Consider the following 18,292-nt stretch of genomic DNA (forward strand, 5'->3'; position numbering starts at 1 on the left):
GGGGTAATGAATCATACGCCTGGGTGTATCAATGCTCCTCAATTTACTTTTTCCACCAATCCACTGAAGGCAAAAAATACCAGCACATTGCTGAAATGGTTTTCTTTTTCTTATAATATAGCTTAAGCTGTGCTTTTTAAACTGCAGAAGTAACGTCACGCGGCCATTTCCTGGGATTCGTAGCTGGCCCAGAGACAGACCCTTAATGGCAACCAGTCATTACTGTTAGGACAGTCAAGAGGGAGAGAAAAATGCCTCAGAGAGCTCTTAAAATGCTTTTCTGGCTCTTTGCATCTACCATTTGCTGTGTATGACTTGCCCTTACATCTCACATTTGGCTGTGCTGTAAATTTCTAGGCTTTTGCTATAGCATTCGCAGCATCACGCAACGGCTCCATGCGGTTTCTTTTTCCAGCATTTCCAGCACAGAATTGCCATTAACGCTAACGAGGGCTTCACGTTGTAAACCCGGCACATCGAGCTGAACAGCGGAACAAAATCCCTTGGAATCACAGTAAACAGCAAACGCTCACGATCAGGCCACCCGCTGATCTGGCTGCATTACTATTTAAATTATACAGTACCCAACTAGGTCTGCTGTGAATTCTTGTCTGAGTTTCACTAGCAGAGTCAAATTAGAGGTGCGAAACTGCAAATAGATGTTTTACTGTCTCTGTTAACGGTGAGCCCCAGCAACTTTTAACTTGGAAGGAACAATGGCTGATTCGTGTCTGCCTTAGGCACGGTATTAATGACTGCTGGAAAAGTCAGGTGAAAATAGGGCTTCTCTGTCTCTAGCATGCTAACTAACTGAAGTCCCTAAAAATCTCCTCAGTCTTAACTCCTGGATTCCCCGCACAACCCAAACTATGATTAGACACCAAGGAGTATAATTTACTGTAATCTTCCATTTTTCTTTGTGATTTGTAGTTAAGTTTTTCTCCCTTCCATAAATTCACTATTTTATGCTTAACAGACTTCAGCTAGAGGGCTAGCATTGTAGGCTTACATTACTTGAATTCTTTTAGAGCAAGCAGTCCATTTTAGGACATGGATTATATTGTTGCTGGGTTTTGAACGAGGGTAAAAATTCACATGTAGGCTTGCATTACGCAGTATTTGGCCAAACCAGGACCCTGTTGTTAATGCCTGGACAACCACAAAGCGTAAGCCCTCTCTGAAACGCTCCGAGTAAAACCCAAATCTCCTTCCTTCAGCCCTCCAGCCTGGAAGTTCCTAACAGGGAGAAGCAAACAAGCAATATTGCAGCAGGTCAGCAATACATGTCAAGCATCTGAAGCCTCCTGACCTGAATGGCAAGAAAAGGGAACTTTTCAACAAAATGTTCAGCCAACACAAATAGTTATTTCATTGCAGGGGCTTGAATTATGCTGCATAATGGAGCAGCCTGAATTTTTTATTTGACCTGTTCACTGCTCCTATTGAGTTTAATTTTCACAAATATCCTACCAAGCTAGCATACTAGGGAGTTTCCACTGAATCATCAGATTTTAAGTGGAAACAAACTTTGTGAGAAGCAAACTTCTAATTTTAAATTGCAAATGATGCCTCTGGACATTCGAGAGCAAATATTACGCTTGACACCAGTGAGAGCACCACAATGATGGACAACAAAGGACATGTTTAGCAGTGAACACTGGCAATCAACTGCTCACAAATAACAAGTCATTCAAAAACTGCTCAAGGAAATTACTCCAGTGAATAATTCAAACAACACATCGAATTCAAGAAAATCAGGATTGGGTTGTAAACAACTTGCTAACACAGGAAAGAATGTATGAGGAATTATTCATATGCATTTTTGAACACTTTTGTATTTTCATCAGGAAGAGTAACTGACCCTGACCCCCCTTAAATTTCCTGGATTATATTAAAAGAATTTCAGCTATGCTTTTTCTGAAAATAAGTGGCTTTCTTGTTTTTCTAGCCTTAGCTATTACAATAGCAGTAGAACTTGTATTTTAAATGGACAACTACTAGTGCATAAGAGAGATCTGAAACCAAATTCTACATCCAACGCTGCCGTACAATCCAGAAATAATGCCTTTTTTTTTTTTTTAAATACAGTTACATAGTATCATGAATTACCAAAAAAGATGTATTGTGGGGATTAAAGAAAAATCCACATAACTGTTCACAGATGAAATTTTTTTAAAAATTTTTTTATTCCCACAGTTAGGCATCCTGCTTCCTCATCACTGAATTGGAACTTGGAAATTAATGGAAGATATGGAATTTGTATAATAGCATGGATTACACAGTCTCAGGCCTCTGAGTGGAGTTCCAAGGAGGCAACTACATATTTTGTAAACTTCAGTTCCAGAGCCTTCAATAAAATCTTAAGAGGTTTTATCCATTTACCTTAATTGTCATTCATAAACACAAAGAGTAAGTTCAAGCTGCATATTCATTATTGTAAACCAAGAAGAGCTTGACTGAGCTTGATGAGGTACCTCAGTCTAGAAAAAAGAAATTTGGGGTTAAATTTTATTTAAGTTCTATGCACAGAAAAGGTGCATAGTTAACAAGCTTGATCGTCTTCATTTTGAAATTAGCATAAAAATAATTTTAAATGTCTTTTTATATTGGTAAGCAGCATTATTTCTTCAAAAATCTGGTTTGGTTTCCTATTTTGAATCAGCTTTTCACTTTGTACATCTATTCAGAAATTCTGCATTTTGCAACACGTAACATTTATCATGTTACCTGGAGTGGACTAGTGGACTAAAATGAATACTTGAAATTACAAAATAAAACTTTGCTTCAGAAGCTTCTGTACTTAAGAACACAGAATCAGACTTTTAATTCTTTGATAGTATCTTAAACCCAAGGACTGACTGGAAAGCAGTTTGGCTGGCTGGTGCAACAAGTAGTGCTTGGAGAGCAGAAAGAGTCATCTACAACGTCCAAGGCAGCCAGCCTTGTGTCCTGTCTCTGTTTATGAAATCAAATGGCTTCACTGAAGCTTACTGCCTTTGTTGAACATGCTCTGTCTTTTCCATGTATTTCATACTAAAAGTAGCTCCATGCCAGAAGAAACAGATGCTGAACCCTATTAATGACTGCTGGTTAGCCTGTAACACCTTCATCTTCAAAGATTTGGGGCAAACTTGCTAATTAATCCTCCTGTGAGGAAGGTAATTTAAATTTTCAGAGACACAGAGAAGTTAGCTAAACAAAATAATAATTTTAAAAGTCCCAATAAGGCAGCTGCCTTTGAAATGGATGATGTTTTGACATTTTCCAAAATAAAATGAGGACCAATAGATTTTGCAAAACATTTGATAGCTGCATTTCCAAATTGAAAACTGTTTCACAAATGTGTTTGAAACCACACTACTGGCATCTTTGTAATAAGTGGACAAAAATCATTGGATAATTTTACAGAACTACCCGTAAGCAGTAAGATGAGATAATGACTTTCCGTGTTAGAAGTTTGGGCTAGATATGAACTGAGAATAAAGATACTGAATGATACACCATTAAAATCTCGTCTGAGATCCTCCTCTCAATTTGCAATGCAAAATAAATAGCATTTTCTATGAAGACCCAAAACTAACAAAATTGTCAGCTATTAACTCTGAGCAACTCGTAAAATAATGATCTTTCTTACAAGGAAGACTATCAGGTGTTTATTTTCTGTATTCGATATATGAGACAAATTCTGGCAATTCTTGCACTTAGATATAGCTATTAATACAGCTAGAAACACACAAAAAAATGGTTACAGACCACTTACTAAAGTAATACCCTGAATTCTCAGGTGGCTTTCTCCCCTTGTTTGCAATGTAATTCTTTCCTTCTCTCCTAAATATATGCTTGCAGTATCAAGAAACAACAGCAGCAATACTTGACACTGACTTTCACTTTACCAAAAGGTTATACAGAAACAAAAGCAAATACAGGGCAGGTTGTTTTTTTGGTGTGGATTTCTTGTCAGTTTTGAAATCAGTCACAGACCTGGCAGAAATTCAGAACTTCTAAAACTCATGTGTTGGAATTAGAAACATTTTTCCATTTTTTTCAAATGCTTTTTCTTGGCAGAGGCTGTGGATTAACTCGACTATTCCTGTTTTACAGCAGGTTCATGAAGACTAAGCGTCTTTAGTCATACCTACGTCACAGATGTGAATATACACAGCAACTACAGGAAAACTTCCATAAGACTTGGCTTGCCTGAATCCCATATCACAAACCCTTATACCTCAAGGTCACACTATCCTCCAACAGCTTAATTCACTTCAGGACACAGAAATGCTTTAAATATATTTCTAATCTATCTAATCTATATCTTTCTAACGCTATGTTTTAAATATATATTTTTAAATGGCTGTGTAAGAGTAACGTTCATATACATATACACACATTGTAACTCTAGAGAACCATCATTATATGTATATATATAAAAGATCAGAATCAGAAATAAAAATACAAAAAAAAAATCAGAAATATAAATAAGTGAGAGAAAAAAATAAACAAGTAAAGAAAATGAAAGGTTATGAGTCCAATTAAGTTTTTTAGTGTATACAAAGCATTTCCAGTTGCGTGACTCTTGGGTTACATTTTTTTCCCACGCAAACGAAACAACAGCTAATAAGCCCTTTCAGACCACAGCCTCGCCAACTGGCTAGCAGGTGGGTGAAGTGATTCTGTCTCTCCCACTCAAGTTGAGAAAACTTTCCATCTGCTTTGTATCTGCATGAAGTGTTCACAAATGTGAAGTAATACACAGAGGACTAAAAAATAATAAGCTCAAGAAGAAAAATAATGAACTTGATCAAAACTGGAAGAACTATGAACTCACTTCCACCCTAAAGATATCCAAACAACCTAAGGACTCTGTTATAAAAATGAATATCATGCTCAGAAAACAGGAAAGAACAGCAAGACATAAATCAAATAAAAATATCATGAGGTTGTGCTTTAGAAAACTGCATGACTTGTACAACTTTTTGTGTATTGAGTTCTGTTCCTACAGCCCTTTACAGAGCTAGGTAACTCCAGGCAGCCTAAAGGACACAAAACACCCATGTGCCCATAACCAGTGCAGGTCTTGTTAGCAAGAGCTCAAGGTGGCCACCTGATGAAAAATTGAATTTTGACAGGTAAGAAAGAAATCAGCCATACTATGTACTTTACAAGGAATAGGAAAAGAATTTTCATGTGAATTCAAGATGAAACACAACACCAGGAAAGGTATTATGAAACGTTTGCTGTGCTGAGGTTACAAAAACCTTTTGTCAATGTAGGGTTCACAAGCATGTAGAACAGTCTGTGAAGAAATGATCAATAAGGATAAAAACATCCCCTTGGGTATCAAGAAATTACTAGATGCCATGGAGTGGCCAGCCAGAAGGGATAGAAAACTGAAAAGGAAATGGAGAATTGAAGGCTTTGACTCCTCTCCTGTTTTCCTATGAGGTATTAGTGTAAAACGTGCCTGGGCTATGGCCTGGAATCAGACGTATAGTCAAGCACATCCTTCAGTTGAAGTCAGTTAACAGTAATGTACCAGAGGACAGGGATATCGTATGCACCTCCAGCAATGTGCTTTTAAATAGGATACAACAGCACTGTGACCATTTTAAACAAACATCAGCCCTAAAATCTGTAAGAAGAGATAGACTTTGCATCTGCAACAGACATCGGCAGGTTAAACATTTTTCCTGACGAAGTATATTCTGAACACCTATGAGCATATGGTGGGCATAAAGTTTTAGCATTTTTCCAGTAGCATCACAGACATGGGTAAGAGAGAGCTGCATGGGACCTCTATAATTTAGATTAATTGCTTATTACGGATGTGAGGAGAGATGCTGCAGGAGTACTACAGCCTCAAATAACAACTGAAAGCAGCCATTTGAGCCGATGTAATCCCCCGAGCCCTCAGGGATCAGTCGCAGAGTGCTTTACCTCTGCAGCGATGCCGGTCCCTCTCCAGCTGCTGACAGTACAAGGGTACCGGCAGGGATCTGAGCGCACGTCTCCTTGAGGAGCTGCCCTGACTCACCGCCCTTTCGTATCAGTTACATATTTCTGCACGTAAGGCTACAGCAAGACCCAAACCCATTTTAAGTCTGCCTTCTCATTTTTTCTCTGTCAGTCTGTCAGAAAGCGATGCTGGACCTCCAGCACTCAGTCCCTGGCCAGCAGCACCACCGGCTGCAGAAGGAGCACACGTTACCTGCCAGCAGTGCCGCTCTGCAGGGCACGAAGCAGGTGGGGAGCTGGCTGCAGCTTTTCAGCTAGGTCTGAGGTTTGAGATTAGTCAGTTTTGGCAATGGTTACATGGGGGTGATCACGGATTTCCAAATCTGCATAGGACTGCCCAGCACCCCTCACATTGTCATACCTAAATCTTGGTTGTACTCAAGTTTAAGCCACCACCCAGACCCCACAGCACCCATCTGTCACCAGGGGGTGAAAAGCTGCAGAGAGGGAGAGATACTGCACTGCTTGGGAATGCAAAGGGTGCAAGGACATAGCAGCAGAAAGGTAATTGGGAAGGAGTCAATAAAAATCACCTTTGACATTCCCCTCCTCAGAAATATGCTCCATATCAAAGCCAAAGCAGCAGCCTGCCATGGGGAGCATTTTACAGAGAGCTCACCTAAAGCAGCTGTGAGAAGTCCCCTACCATGATAGCAGCCTCCTTCCTTCCCCAGGCTGTCCCATGAGCAGAGAGCATGGCATCGTGGTATGGATGTGTAGCCTCTGCTGCCTGCACCAGTAAAGCATATAATTGGAATAAGAGCAAAGAGAGCAAGAGAGAGACGGAGGAGAGCAATAGTGCACTGTGGTGCTCTGTGCAGAATCCAGCAGGTGCAAACAGTACTCAGAATGAATTTGGTCTCCATTAGAGGATATCAGCTTTTACTGGCTATGAACAGGTAACTGAAAATAACTGTTCAACATTGTTTTCAGCTCTGCTGTGGTTCAACTCCCTAATTGGAAGGACAGTAAACAGGAACATTTTGCTTCTGTTTGGAATGCAAAATATGCAGCACTGGTTTCTACAATCAAATCCCCAAACCAAAACATGACAGTCATGATTCCCAACTCCCCTATTCAGCAGATTACTGCAGTATGTCCCTACAAAATAATTATTTGCACCAATCAGTTGCCAAATAGAGGTGCAAGATGTTTAGAAGAAATGTGCTTGACTGAGAAGGTAGTGTTTAAACAGTTGGGTTTTTTCCCAAAAACTTTGGGTTTTTTTTTTTGTTTTCTGTTACCTGGCAGGTAACAGAAATAATTGCTTTTGTAAGTGTGTTGGTTTACTATGTGTTAAATGCTCACCAATTAAATTATTGAAACATAAATACTATGCAAGCAGTCTTCTGTCATTATCTATTTTTAGAAACAAAGCCCATTAGTATGGCTGCCTTCCTCCTCCCATCTCTGCTTGCTTTTTCACATCTCTGGAGTGGCAGTAGGAGGTAATTAGAATGGCCAGCCTCTAGCTCAGGATGCAACACAATGCCACCGGCCAGCAAAAAGGAGGCAAGGTCCATGTCACCTGCACAGCAGGCTACAGTATCGATGTGGTTCTTCTGACTGCCTTAGCTCCCTTTCCCTTCTGTGCCTTCCCATTTGATTGCTGTGGCGAGAAGTGTGCCATGTTACTAGTAAAGGGCTGAAAGAAAAGTTTTGCTGTGTCCCTTTTTGAAGCTTGCCTTGTGTCAGACTCTGATCTCTTGCCCACCAAAACACCCTCCAAGACCTGGGTCTGAAGAAGCAGAGGAGCAGTGTGCATTTCTCCCTGACTCTGCCTGCTTTGTGGACAGAGGATTTTGCATTAGCATTCATGCTAAAAGTAATTTTACATCTTTTATGTCACTGCAGTAAGAGTATAATATTTTGTGCATTATATAAACCAGTTCACTTAAACTCTACTTAACCAAAGCTCTTCTCTCACCACATCCTCATTATGCCCTTAGGTGTCAACACACTCTTCAGTTACCCTCCCTCAATGAGATGACTCCTAACTCATCATAGTGAAGTTCCAGAGCGCATTGAATAACCGGGATTATAAATGATTGTTTTTAATGCAATTAGGAATATTGCACAGGTTGAAAATTAATTCCTAGTTAAGGCATTGATCTAACAAGGAATGTAAGTGCATTTCAGTTTGTGATTCCTACTGAAACCAAAAAGATTATTCATATGATTAAAGTTAAGGTGACTTGTCAGAGTGGAGCATAAGAATGTAAGATATGTGTTTGGACCCAATTAAGGAAGATACTTAGGAACAATGGCTGTAACCTATGAAACACTAAGTGCTTAAAATACCACCTAAGGTCAGAAGGAAAAGGAAGATCACATGATGGCCAACTGTCCCGTCTGTGTTTTTCTCACAAACCTCTGCTCAATCTTACAATGGGTTTCATAACCCTAGCATAACAGCTTTTCACAATCTGAATAAATAATAGCAAATCATTAATAAAAATAACAGTAATAACAGTAATAATAATAATCATAACAACAACAACAACAACAATAATAATAAAATCTTTCTCCCAAAGGGATAGTTAGGAAGATTTCTCTAGCTTTCAAGATTACAAAGAGCTGCAGTTGAAAGTTTAAGAAGTGGGTGAACAAAAGTAAACAAATTCTAATTATGGAAGATGAAGAAATCAAAGACATTTATTTATATGCAATGTAAGATCTAATATGTCACCTTGCTGCCGCATTGGTGATTATTTTCAGACTGCTGGGATTACGGATCAGTTTATCCAGGATGCTGACAATCTGCTCAAACTTGGGTCTGTTGTTTCTGTCTTTCTGCCAACAGTCCAGCATCAGCTGATACAAGGCAGCTGGGCAGTCCATAGGAGGTGGCAAGCGGTACCCTTCATCAACAGCCTTAATCACCTGCACAAGGATAAAAGTTTTTGAAAACTTAAAGGCACTTAACTTGTTTTTTATCAGTTCTGTGAACCACATTAACATGGACATTCTGTGTTTAAACAAATGTGTTTATTCACTAATTGTCTTGTCATGCAATGCCGCTGGTTTATCTGCAAAGTAAACCAGGCAGTAAATTAGGCATACATAAAGGGGAGTTAAGATACAGTATGTGACTTTGAGGAAGGTGAGAGTCTAGAAAGGATCTCCAAAAGTCACACTTGATTGAACTAAATCCATAAACAATAGCTACAGTTAGTAAGGTGCTTGCTTAACTATGCCAAACTTCAAAAGGTCTTGAATATCTGTCGTCTGATCACCCTTAGCAACACATGCTTTCCACACTCTCTAGTGGACACTGCACTGGGCACAAAACCAACCTATCCTCTCACGGGATATCCTGAACTGATAGATAGAAGGTCTTGTGGATGATCTCACAGTGCCAGAAAATATTTTTAAAACTTAGCACGAAGATAATGGTACACTTCCTACTGGGCAGTGCAGGCCCAATTCTTTTATCATTTGTCTAGATTGACAAAATTTGTCTAGATTGTCTATAATTTTTCTAGATTGACAAAAAAAAAAATGCCTAGAATTTACACTCTTATGAAGTTTTTTAATAGAACACTTTCACTAGAGTAGAATACCTCTTGATCAGTCCTACAGCATCTATTGCACCATGAATAAAACCCCAATGTATTCTAAGGAGAAAATTATAAAGCCATATTCTGTTAATCTTTTTTTTTTTAATGTGGATCAGTTAATTCAAAAGCAGGACAAACTACTCCGAATCAGAACAGGGATAGGAAAACAGTCCATGGTTTAAGCAGCCATGAAGCAGAGGCATATAAATAGGTTAATTCTTCTGTTTCTGATTTTAATGTGATGTTATTAAAGGCATTCTACTAGTATATCAGCCTACGTAATGATTCATTAATCTCCACAAACAATAGAAAAAACGTTCATGACTAATTAAAAGAAATATATAGTTTTTTGCAGAGACTTGTGAACCAGAGGTACTCATTTGAAAATAAGTTTTCTTCTCTTTTTTCTTGTTTAACATAAAGTAGTATAGAAAATGTCTGACTACAACTATGTTACTGACTTTTTAATTTAGTGCTAGTAACAATATATACCAACCCCTTGGAAAATCCATTTGTGTTACTGACTGTACCTAAGAAAATTTGGTTCATAAGTAACTCATGTGGAATAAATCTAGGATTAATAAGACAACAGAAAAAGAACAGAAACAGATATAATAAAAATCTTATTTGGGGAAACGTTATGCTGCTTAGAAAAATACTGGGAGAGATCCATTAATCATTTGGATTGCAGGCTTGGATAGTTTACTAATGTTGCAAAGAAGCCTGTATTGGAAGTCTTCTAATCAGATCACTCTACTTCTCTATTTTACCCGTTGATTACTTCCAGAAGTATTTTGGTTTCTTTAAACTCTTGGTAGAAATGCTTTGCTTCTCTTTTTCACAAGAGCCAAGAACAATTTATTCTGTGCATTTGACATTTACAGAAAACTTCTACAGAATATTATACAATTGGAACCAAAGGGGATCATCGGAAATTTGGGAGAGTTTTCTAACAATAAGCTAAGGAATGTAAAAGGCAATGACCTCATTGCAGTGGAATTGTTTGAATCATCCTACAGAAAACCACCAGCATGATAAAATTCTCTAATATGTTCCTTCAGAGGTCCAAAATACCCTGCTATAAAGTTGTTGGCTTTTTTTTAAGTTCATTAGAACTTTTACTTGACCAGGGAGATTTTGAGATTTTCATTTTTATATCTTATTCAATGTCAACATCAAAAACTCGGAGCCACCTGGTTTCATTATGCTTCGCTTCCTTTCACAGCTTGATCCTTTATTTGAGAACATAACTCAGATAACAATATACTCACATCCTGGTTGGACATCTCCCAGTATGGTCTCTCTCCATAAGACATCACCTCCCAGAGAACAATCCCATAGCTCCATGCGTCACTGGCTGATGTGAACTTCCGATACGCAATGGCTTCTGGTGATGTCCATCGGATAGGAATCTTGCCCCCCTAGGAGTGAAACAAAATAAACCAGTCCATTTGACTGTAATACAATGAATATCATTTTTCATGATTGATTATTTTATGTCTGAGATTCTCAATTATCATTCTATTGGTGTAAAACCCAGCATAAGCTGGAAAATGCTATTACCATTTGTCATGAAAGCATCTTGTACACTATAGAGAGTAAAACACATTATAATGCAAAATCTACTGTAAGCATGTACATATATATATACATATATGCACACATACATTTTTATGTGTACCATAATATGCACAGATAATAATAAATGGTAAGTTAAGTATGGTTGATTTTCAGTTATAAAATGTTTGGAAACTCATAGGACAGTCATACAGCATTAAGGATGAAAAAGGTAGTACGAGGTCCTTGTTTGTATCCTAGATCCCTTTGCACAGCACGGGAGGGCTGGATGTGGCTATTTGTCAGGCATTTCAAGTGAATTCCCTGTTTGTGTGGAACCTGCATGGTTTCACCATGTTTTCATCCCATGTTTTCCAGGACATTCAAGGAAAATGAGTGGCCATGATGTTGGTCTCTTTCGGTAATGCCAACCCTCCAATTCCACAGGGCAGTGAGTGGGACCATATGGACAAATTTCCCATCCCAAAGCGCTCAGAGACAGTCACAGAAAGACAGATTCAGATGGGGGCATCTGTGCAGAGGGGAGAGTGCAAAAATGTCATCTGGGGAAGTGGTCTTAAACATTTTTTACAGTCACAAGAGAAACAAGCCATCAATAAATGATGTAAACTTGAAAAGGATTAAAGCTACCATTACAATTAATATTGCAGTTAGGGGAACATCCCTCTCTGATTACGGCCACCACTTGGTGCCATAGGTCAAATGAGTAAAAGCCACACAAGCAGCCTCAGGCTGAGTTTCTGCGAGATGAGAATTAGAGGAAAGAGACAATTTCCAATGGTTCCAGCTTTGCACAGGTTTTTAAGACTGATTTGCGAGTCACACATGATAAAACAAAGTTCTAAAAGATAGCAGTGCAAAACTTGTTAGTTAAGGTAATTTGGGAGTGAATATATTTGAATACAGAAAACTGTGAGAGTTTGAAGTTGTTTCCAGTTCCAGGGATGCACAACACGTACAGGGATATATTCTGAAGATTTCACACTAGACTAGCTATTTGAGGTACCTCTGCAACCCCCATTATACTACAGTCATACATCTATCCTCACAATAACCTGCATGGGAAGGGATTGGTCTTATTTCCACCGAATAACCAGCAAGAAATAAAATGTAAAGATATTAACGCTCTGCCTACACTTCCATAAAGTGTACCTGCACTGAGGGTAGCCATACGCTCACCAGCTTTAGATTAACTAACTTGGATAACAATAGAAATGTGGACATTAGTGTTAACTGGAAACCTAAATACAGCCTAAATACACTGGAGCCTAAGCATCTGCAGTTTCATGGCAAATACTGCGCAAATGAGATTAAATATAAGCAACAGAGGCAGGCCTGCCTGAGGCTACAATTTAGACCTCTAAAATGTCACTAGATTTGTCTTAGAGGCTTGGCAAAGGTCAGAGAGGGAATCTATCTTGGTATACAAATTTTACAGATCCCGTCCTATTTAGCAGACTCCCTACCTTAAGCAAAAGACAAACCTCCACTTCACACACTACCCTTAAAATTAGGTAAACACTGAATTTTGACAATACTTGTGGACCAACTAATAGAAATAAATAGCAGTATTTGAAACCACTGTTTCATCACAGAAGCCAGACCGGAGAGCCTGATATCTCTCTCTTCAAAATCTATAAGATGATGTTCTTTAGTCTCAAAAAGTACACTGTATTTTCTATTCATTAGAAGTTTATTCACAGTTCCCAGTGCTGCTCTGTAACAGTACTGAGAACACAAAAGTGATTTTTTTTTTTCCTCATACTCTATTGATAAGCAATATTATACCCCCTTTACAAATGTCTAGGGTCCCTCAGGGAGTCCAAGACACAGCCAAGAAACGAGGAAAGCTCTCCTGTGTCCCAGTGTTTCCACAACAAATCCACTTACGCTTTTAGATGTGGGGATGATAAAGAAACCAATCCCGCCTTTCCAATGTTTTTTCTACGCATACTAGTAGAGTGAACTTTGATTTCCAATAAAGAACGTCAATGCTGGGGGAAAGCCATATCCTAAATTTACACAAACAAAACCCCACCACCGCGAAGAGAAAGAGCTTCCTACTCAAACGTCTCCCGCTCGTCCCACAGGCTCAGAAGTCGCCTGCAAAACCGCGCGGACTCGCAGCGCAGCGGCCAGGCCCGGCTGCCTGACTGCTGCCCGCCAGCACAGAGGAGCGGGCTGGGGGGGCCCGGGCTGAGGACGCCAGCCCTGCCAGCACAGACCTGCCGCCCACCTCAACCGCCAGGACGGAACCGCCTCCGCGCCACCCGAGACGTGAACCGCGGAGGACTTCTACAGATCAAACCCAACCCTGTGGCCCGCGCCTGGAAATGAACGTGCAGCTTGCGGGGCGGCTGCAGCCCAGGCCTGAGGGGCCACCAGCCCGCCCCACGGCGGGTGGGGGCTTCCGAGCTCCATCCCCCTGCCAGCGCTCCCACAGGTCAGCGTGTCCAGCAGGGACCAAGCCAGACCAACGCTGGTGTTCCGTTCGAGACGAAACGTTTCAAATTCCTGGCCAGGAGGAGATGTAAAAGAGGGAACTGTCGAGCCTTGCGGCGCCTGATAGCTTCTTGTAGATCCTGGTTGCTTCCTGGGTAGCACTGCCAGCCCAGGCAAGGCCCAAGCCTCCCCTCACCCCTGCCGAGCCCTCCCCTTGTGCCCGGAGGCCTCGGCGCTGCTGGGAAAGAGACCTCCTGTGCCATCCGATCCGAAAGAGATCTCTGAGGCATTGTCAGTGGGCTCGTGGAAACCTAGCCAGGCCCGGCCTCATTCTCCAGCAATTGCTACGGCTACTTTTTCAATAGAGGGAGGGCAGAACGTACACCTGCGACGTGCCACATAGGAAAGCCCTCAAGGCAGGGAGTAGTTATGTTGTTCTTCTCGCATCAGCGTAGTGGCTGGTTCTGTGAAACACAGAAGTATCATTTTGGCGTTTTCAGAATATGACTCTAAAAAAATCGGAATTTCCACAGGTGGCGTCAGGCGCACTTTCTAAATTTCATGTTAAGATACGAAAATGGAGCTCTTCTTGCAGAACCCTAGAGAAATAATTGCCAGATGTCACATGGAGAAATGTGCTCGTGGCTAGAACTTGAGCACTTTAGGCAAGGGCAGGAAATATCGTATTTGATAGAAGGTCTTTACCTTTATAATCTTATGGAAAAAGTCAGTTATACAATTGGAGAAACACATTTACACAAAATGACATTAATTAGTCTCTTAACATTTGGGAACTGCTTTATCGCAGGGTAAGGAAGATTATAAACTCAATAAAACAAAGTTCTTCTGGCTTTGTTTTAGTGAAAAATGAAGGCACATCAACCTAGATTCTATTACAAGGAAACAAATTTCTTTGCTAAGTCTCAGCTGTAACTCTATACAAGCCTACAGATACATGTAGCATTACCATAAATGAGTGTAAAATAAGGAGAGCATTAAAATGTAGCTAAAAAAGAAATCAACTGCCACTGAATAGAGAGTAAAACTACAATTTTGTTATTCTGCTCCCTAATTTGTCATAAAAATGTCAATCTTTTCTTTGTATTTAAAAGGGGACTTTGTTGACTTGTTTTTTGAATAATTTAAGAGCAAGAACAGCAAAAAAACAAAGTTCTGGTAAATATTTTTTAGACAAATAAGCATTTTAGCACAAAAACAATTTCCCCCAAAGGATTATGCAACATTCACATTTTAGCAGATGTCCAAATATCAATATATACAGAAAATCTGAGAAGTCATTTCAAACTAAATGCATGGTTTTCTATTGCTATTAGCTTTGAAAATTATAAGGCTTGCTGTAATTCAAAAAGTCTACTTTGAAATTCCATGATCATTCAGCATTAGAAAATCCCTTTTCACTTCTCTCCACCATTTTTGAGAAATACAGACCTCATCGGAACACATATCACATATCTGCTTTGCCAGAAATCAGGATATTCTTTGCAATATCTTTTGCCAGGAACAAAAGATATCTTACATAATTTACTTTTGCATAAATTAAAACAAACACTTGCTCCTAGACCACAGAGCTGGAGCTGGGAAAACTAAGCTCCCATGCTTGTTTCTTTACTCTTCTCTTGGTTTTTTACCCCCTTTCCCCAGTCTCCTGATATTTAAAAAGTGTATCATGATACCTGCTCTGTAAACTGCTGTGATGAAAGTGCTAAGAAATCCTACCTGTTGTTTTTTTTTAAATTATGTACTGTATGTCCATTAGGCTTTCATGCAATTTAATCTTCTTTATCTGCTATCTCTGTTGCTTACCTTCCACTCGAAAATCTGAAATTCTAGTATTATTGGCTGGTATTACTGGGCTCCTACCCTTCAAAATTAGTACTACTGGGACTGGACATGTTAGACAAACTTGGTAAAATGAAAAATCATTATAGATATGCCTAGGAAAAAGGTTTGCCCAGATTTATTTGACACAGGCTTATAAAGAGAAATCTATGTGTGCATGCATCAATAGCCACTAGTAATATATTTACTGATTATTTTCTGAAGATAAATACAAGTTTTATACATTTTTGTCATGGTCTCCCTTTAAGGGCATGCTCGTCATGAAGCCAAATAAGCTGCCTGGATTTGAGTAGAAAGAAAGCATTAGTATTAGAAATTGTAGGAGTTTGTTATTGCAGCTCAAAATCCCAGGCAGTCTACATCAGAGAACCACTCTCGGGGTTTGAAATTAGTGAGCCAGCAGTAACCGAAAGTTTTATCTGCTCTAGATGGAGCTGTGATTCCTACAGTATCTGGCCATTCAGCATAATTCATCTAAAGTCAATGAAGTCCTCAATTTATTTCTAGCACGTCTGGCACTCCAGCACAAGGCAGCTGTTTCCAGGCCTTCATAACCCATTCCAATATTCTGATTTATAATCTGTTACAGGGTGACTGCCACAGGCACCTAAGCCACAGGCCTGGGGAGAGGAGAATCAAGAAAAATGGATTCTAACAGAATTATTAGAAGAACTTCACAGGAAAACCTGAAGGTAAAAGCCTGACATTAATTCATTACATGATGACTTAGGCTAGTTCAGGAGATATCTTACTGGTACAGAACAAGATAGTTTCATGTGAATGAGATGAGCCTGACTTACCCTCTTAAGCACCTGAAAATTACCCGATGCTACTTGTTCATCCATTACTAATTAATATTTTTATCTTTACATTATCTCCTTCTTGAGTGGTAAATTATAACAGAACACTGTTTCTGTCCCTTGCAGTTATCAGGCAAGAGAATTTGTGGGGTTTTGTTTCCTTTTTTAGCACTCCCTTCAATACACTCAAACTGTATTACCATGTTTTTGCATATATCGGAAACAAACGAACCACGACAAATTTCTGTCAAGCACCAGCTGCAATAACGTGTGCAGGAGGACCTCTGCGCCCTTCCCTGTGGCACACAATGGAGCAGTGCCTTGCCATGCACTCCCTGCTCCAGCACTGTTACGTGGGGGCACAGGCTACCAGAATACTTGCTATCAAAGCACAGTATTTTTTGAAGTGATGTAGTTTTAATGAGAAGTTATCCATGCAAATATAATAACTGGACAGTGTTTTACATTGAAATGCCACGAACATCAGTGGTGTATCCAGCTATGCGCTTAAACAGTCAAAGTTTATCTACTGATTACCCAAATATTATGCTTTTGAGAGATGTAATTACAGTCCCTCTACACGTGTGATGGCTTAAATTTACTTCCAGTTCATACTGTATCATTAGTCCACCCACTTGTCATACAGACATCTAAAAATAATAAGAATAATAAAGATCAATTTGACAATGATAATTTTAATACAGTCTTGGCCTTTCAATTAAAAGTGAATAGGTACGGAGAATGTAGATAATTACAGTACATCCCCTCTGGCACAAAGACTCTGTAAAAAAAAAAACCAGTCAGCCTGATTCACATGCTGGCTTCTGCTTCTGTAAGCAGGCAGACCACAGGTTGCCAAAGGCTTTTGTGGTATCGAGTCAGTGACAATAATTCAGGAGGTAAAAAATGACCCTGTCAGGTAGCAAAGTTTTCTTACAACTCCTGATTCCCTGTATTTCACATATGCATCTGTGATCTTCACATTATCTTTCTGAGCTCTTGTACAATAGCATGAATATCACAGATTATGTATTAATATATAAAGGGATACATACATAATTGATATATAAAAGGATACACATTCATATTCTTTATGCAAAGCTTCAGACACAGCTGCTGAGAACAGAACAACATAAAATTTCACCTAGTCAGTGGTGTGCATTGAAAGCCTGAAGGGCTGACTGGGCTTCTTGGGGGCAGACCAATCCTGAATTGCAATGATGAATTAAAGCAATGGAATCGTTCTCAGGCTTTGACATTTACAGGCAGAAAATAGAGGTAAAAGAGGAGACTAAATAGATAAAACATCTATCTTTGCAGCTAACTCTATAAATTTCCCTAGTACCACTGATACTAAATAGAGAACTGGGAGTGGGAAGCAGTGGAAGGGAGGCAAAACTCTCTACCCATTAATATAATATGCACTCTTTACTGTTTGAATGTTTGGAATTGCGGTTATAATTTGGATTTAATAACATAATATAATTTGGATGCCTCTTTTGAAAGATCTTACTGAGTAGTTTTCATCCTTTAGTTGTAAGGGCATGAAATTGTTTGGGATGATGCCATTATTTTAAAAAGTGGCACTATTTTTGTCTTGGTTTTGTCATATGGGGGGTACTGGTGGATGAAAAGCTGGAAATGAGCTGCCAATGTACTTTCACAGCCCAGAAAGCCAGCTGTATCCTGGGCTGCATCAAGAGAAGCTTGGCCAGCAGGTCGAGGGAGGTGATTCTGCCCCTTTGCTGTGCTCTGGTGAGACCCCACCTGCAGTACTGTGTCCAGTTCTGGGGTCCTCAGCGCATGAAAGACATGGACCTGCTGGAGCAGGTCCAGAGGAGGGCCACAAAAACTATTAGAGGGGTAGAACACCTCTCCTATGAGGAAAGGCTGAGAGAGTTGGGGTTGTTCAGCCTGGAGAAGAGAAGGCTCCACAGAGACCTTATTGCAGCCTTTCAGTACTTAAAGGGGGCTTATAAGAAAGACAGAGAGAGACTCTTTGGTAGGGCCAGTACCAATAGGACAAGGGGTAATGGTTTT

General features: G+C 39.7%; 1 protein-coding gene across 3 annotated transcripts in view; it reads right to left on the reverse strand.

The window, feature by feature from the left end:
- The window catches only part of EPHA3 (EPH receptor A3), a 235,566-nt gene that overhangs the window by 10,699 nt on the left and 206,575 nt on the right, over window positions 1–18,292 (reverse strand). For all 3 annotated transcript variants that reach the window (XM_069785513.1, XM_069785512.1, XM_069785514.1), the window contains 2 exons: window positions 10,844–10,993; window positions 8,702–8,895 (listed from right to left, as the gene is read on the reverse strand). In XM_069785513.1, the coding sequence (XP_069641614.1) occupies window positions 8,702–8,895; window positions 10,844–10,993 (344 nt within the window). The remainder of the gene's footprint in view (window positions 1–8,701; window positions 8,896–10,843; window positions 10,994–18,292) is intronic.

This window comes from Haliaeetus albicilla, chromosome 6 (assembly GCF_947461875.1).
Source record: "Haliaeetus albicilla chromosome 6, bHalAlb1.1, whole genome shotgun sequence".
In the NCBI taxonomy this organism is placed as follows: Eukaryota; Metazoa; Chordata; class Aves; order Accipitriformes; family Accipitridae; genus Haliaeetus; species Haliaeetus albicilla.